The sequence below is a fragment of the Oryzias melastigma genome, linkage group LG10 (genome assembly GCF_002922805.2).
Source record: "Oryzias melastigma strain HK-1 linkage group LG10, ASM292280v2, whole genome shotgun sequence".
NCBI classification, from domain to species: domain Eukaryota; kingdom Metazoa; phylum Chordata; class Actinopteri; order Beloniformes; family Adrianichthyidae; genus Oryzias; species Oryzias melastigma.
Window position 1 is genome coordinate 3,402,451 of NC_050521.1, and position 3,603 is coordinate 3,406,053.

The following is a 3,603-nucleotide window of genomic DNA, read 5'->3' on the forward strand; positions in this document are numbered from 1 at the left end:
ACTGGTGGATGATGGATCAGTACTGGTTCCGTATACGGCACCAGACGCAGACCAGGCTAGGATTGGGTACCGGGTTAGGGTACTGGTGCCGTCCGCGTCCCGAGGTTTGGTCCACGTTAAAAAGTTACATTCTCAAAGTTTAAAAAATGCAGTTTTAGTGTCTTCAATAAATGTTTATCCTGTTCGGCCTGCTATCTGAGGTGTGTTTTGGATTTTGGCCCCTTGTGAATTTGAGTTTGACGCCCTTGCTCTAGAAAATCAACATCTCTTTTCCTCTTGTTTAGCTGCTTCCTGAATCCTGCTATGTTTATTTTAAATGTATTACAGGTTTTTTTCTTTCTCACAGTAATCTTCCATAATGTTTGTTTGCTTTTTTTTAGGTATTTGAGTTACAACAAAATAACGGTGCTGAAGCCTGGGGTGTTCAGGGACCTGCACAAGCTGGAGTGGCTGTAAGCCTTCACTGTATGCTAACACATTCCAGTTCAATTTGTTTCAGTGATTTTGAGTGAATTCTGTTTTGTTTCTGCAGAATCCTAGAAAACAATAACATCCATCAGATATCTGCCATGACGTTTTCAGGACTGAACTCTCTCGTTCTGCTGTGAGTTTTGACTTTTACTGATGTCCTTTTAACAGCAGTAATTAGCAGACTTTCAGAGCCTTTATTGATCTGCTAAGATAGCACAACATCCTGTTTTGCTTTGCCTGACTGACTGACAGGGTCTTGCTGAACAACTCTTTGACCAAGCTGGATGACATCTGTCAGGAAATGCCTCGGCTGAACTGGCTGTAAGTTTGAAAAGTCTCAGTTTGTCCTGCCAAAGTGTTGACGAGTCTTTGATTAGTGAATCTGTCTGTGTGCCTTTAAAAGCGCATGCCCTCAGTGCTCCTGTTCCTGTGTTTTATTATGTGGTCTTGCAGGGATTTGGAAGGAAATCTAATTGAGACGATTGGAAATGTCTCCTTTCACTCTTGCAGCATGTTGACAGTTCTGTAAGTACACATTTACATAATTTAATTCATGGCAAAGTTTATGCTTTTAAATATTTACTTCTGGCTGAGGCTCACGGGTTTGGCAAAAATTGATTGCAGCTGCTGCACTGTGTATGGAATGAGCGCTGGCAGTTCATTAAATAGGATTAAGAAGGTGAAAGGGGAGCAGTCTAACTGTCTGTTTTTCTTGTATTCACTTTCTCCAGGGTTTTGCAGCGAAACAGGATCAACTATATACACGAGCAGGCATTCTCTGTCCTCAGGAAGCTCGGAGAGCTGTAAGTGTTGGAGTTTTTTCTGCTGACGAAACCCTGAGATTCAGAGAACACGGGAGGATGCTCTTTTTGAAGCTGAAGAGTGACTTGAGGTTCTTTAGTACCCAATCAGCTCCTCTTGGTTCATCCTCAGACAAAAGTTGGTTGTGTGAATTCCAAATCAGAGACCATTGAGATGATTTCAGCATGAGTCTAATGAATTCCCATTCAGGACAGAGGCTTCATTTCACACCTGCTTCATACGGAGAGCAACGTGCTGCTCTTTCCTTGAAGGATCTTTGTTCTTAAGTGATTCTCCTTCAGACCAACTGGCCTCTATATGAGAAAAAAGATGTATCTGTTTTTCCAAGACTTTTGAACATCATCATTAAATTGTTTGTCATAATGGCCTGACTGGTTACAGTTCAGAGGCGTAACAAGTCCTGTCACACAAGAACTTCACAAATTGTTGACAGAATTTAAGAACAGATAGAATTCAGTCGTATAATCTGAAAGAAGCTCATTAAATATATAATGCTGCACAGTTTTCCACCTTACTTTTTGGTTATCATCGATTTATCCTAAATAAATTATTGGCTCATAATATTTGTTTGACTTATTTGCAGCAGGATCATACAAATAAGTTATTTTAAAAAAATTATGCAATGTTATTTCCAGGTTTGTTTTACTATTATTTTGTCTGTCATAGTGGACATGTACCAAAGATGAACATTTCAGACCCCTCTGTGATGTGGAAGTACTTGCAAATCAAAGAGTTTTCAAGAACTTATTTGCCTCCCTGTACCTACAAATGTTGAAGACAGCAATAGATAGCTAAAGATCTATAATTCTGACATGTTTTATCTTTCTTTGAGGTTTTGAAGTCGTCCTTCCACTTTGTGTTGCTTTGACTTGAGCTGTGTTTCTGTCTGCAGAAAGCTGATAAAAACCTCAGGAGTTTGTATGGTTTTGCTGCCAAGAACCTGGGATTATTTAGTGCCTCAGCCAACAACAAAACATGACCGGAGGCATTTGCTGGAGGCTTTCACCTCTTTGTTCAAGCAGCTTCTCAGGAATTCAGTGAGGGAATTTCCTAAAGAGTGGCAGGAATGTCTTTGAGCAAAACGAAGGCTTGGTTGAGGATTTTTGCTCTGATTTCAAGGTCACTTTTACATGTTTTCTACCTTCAGTTTATCTTCTGATGTTGACATCTAATCCACTTGCAGCTATTATTAGTGTTCAGCATAAATAGATCTGACGGCGAAGGTTCATGGTCCTCTGATGTAAGATAAAAGCTCTGCTGAATGTTTACTGTTTACCTGTATGTGTAAATGGTGAGAGACAACAGAAACGTTTCAACGAATGTTTGAAAGGGTGAAAGAATTTATAGAAATATTCAGTGACATGCTGCATGACTGCAGAGAGGATGAAATCCTTTAGGATGATAAACTATGGCTGAAATTCCCAAAGAGGGGCAAAAGGGCAGAAAATAAGAGGTGAGATGATTGAGCAGCACAAAGTGAAGAGCAGTTGAGTCCATAATAAGAAAAATGAAAAATGAACAAACAAAAGAAAAATTCTGAGGAGGCGAGAGCGGAGAAAGTGACTAAAATACCACTGGAGATGGCCCTAAAGCACTTTAAAACACTCAAACAAAAGGCCAAAAATAAAGTGGCTGCTGGGCAGAAGACTGAACTCCAGATCAAACTGCCTCTTTGATTTTATGTTATCTGCTTTGTTTGTGGAAACTTATTATAAAGCATTGTAAGCATTGTAAGAAAATGTGAAAGGCAGAGTACAGGTGACAGCTCAATGTCTGCTGAATTATTAAAAAAGTGATCAGGTTCTCTTGCTTAAACTTTGCTGAATTGCTCAGAACAGTTTCTTTTTAAATTTCCTTTAAGTTTTATTTAGCATGAACTAGCACCTTATTATACAACCATGCAATTGAGCAGAACCACATGCAGATCTTTGTGGTGTAAGCACAATATTTTGACATCACAGTTGTTGAAATATCTTAAAGCTAAAGATTTTAGAAGCAAACAGTCAGATCATTGATCATTTGATCATCATTTTTTAAAAGCTACAAGCACAGCAGTCATTTTGTGTTTGAGGGAGTGATGTGTGTGTTGCAGGTTTGAGGAGGATTTTGTGTAACCGTTTGCTCTTATTACTGTAAAAGAACATTTCCTGTAGTAAAAAAAAATTAAAGAAGTAGAGCTGTCAGGCGATTAAAAATTTTAATCGCGATTAATCGCACTGTCCATTGTTAACTCGCGATTAATCGCAAATTTACATGTGGCCTTTTTTTTTTAGAGAAAAAAATGTGTGCTTCGTGGAATTTAGCAGTTCT

The 3,603-nt window shown here is 38.8% G+C and overlaps 1 protein-coding gene across 2 annotated transcripts in view; it reads left to right on the plus strand.

Moving 5' to 3' along the window:
* The window catches only part of rxfp1 (relaxin family peptide receptor 1), a 159,923-nt gene that overhangs the window by 133,072 nt on the left and 23,248 nt on the right, over positions 1–3,603 (plus strand). For both annotated transcript variants that reach the window (XM_024262584.2, XM_036213852.1), the window contains exons 7-11: positions 381–452; positions 533–604; positions 724–792; positions 925–996; positions 1,203–1,274. In XM_024262584.2, coding sequence (XP_024118352.1) covers positions 381–452; positions 533–604; positions 724–792; positions 925–996; positions 1,203–1,274 — 357 coding nt within the window. The remainder of the gene's footprint in view (positions 1–380; positions 453–532; positions 605–723; positions 793–924; positions 997–1,202; positions 1,275–3,603) is intronic.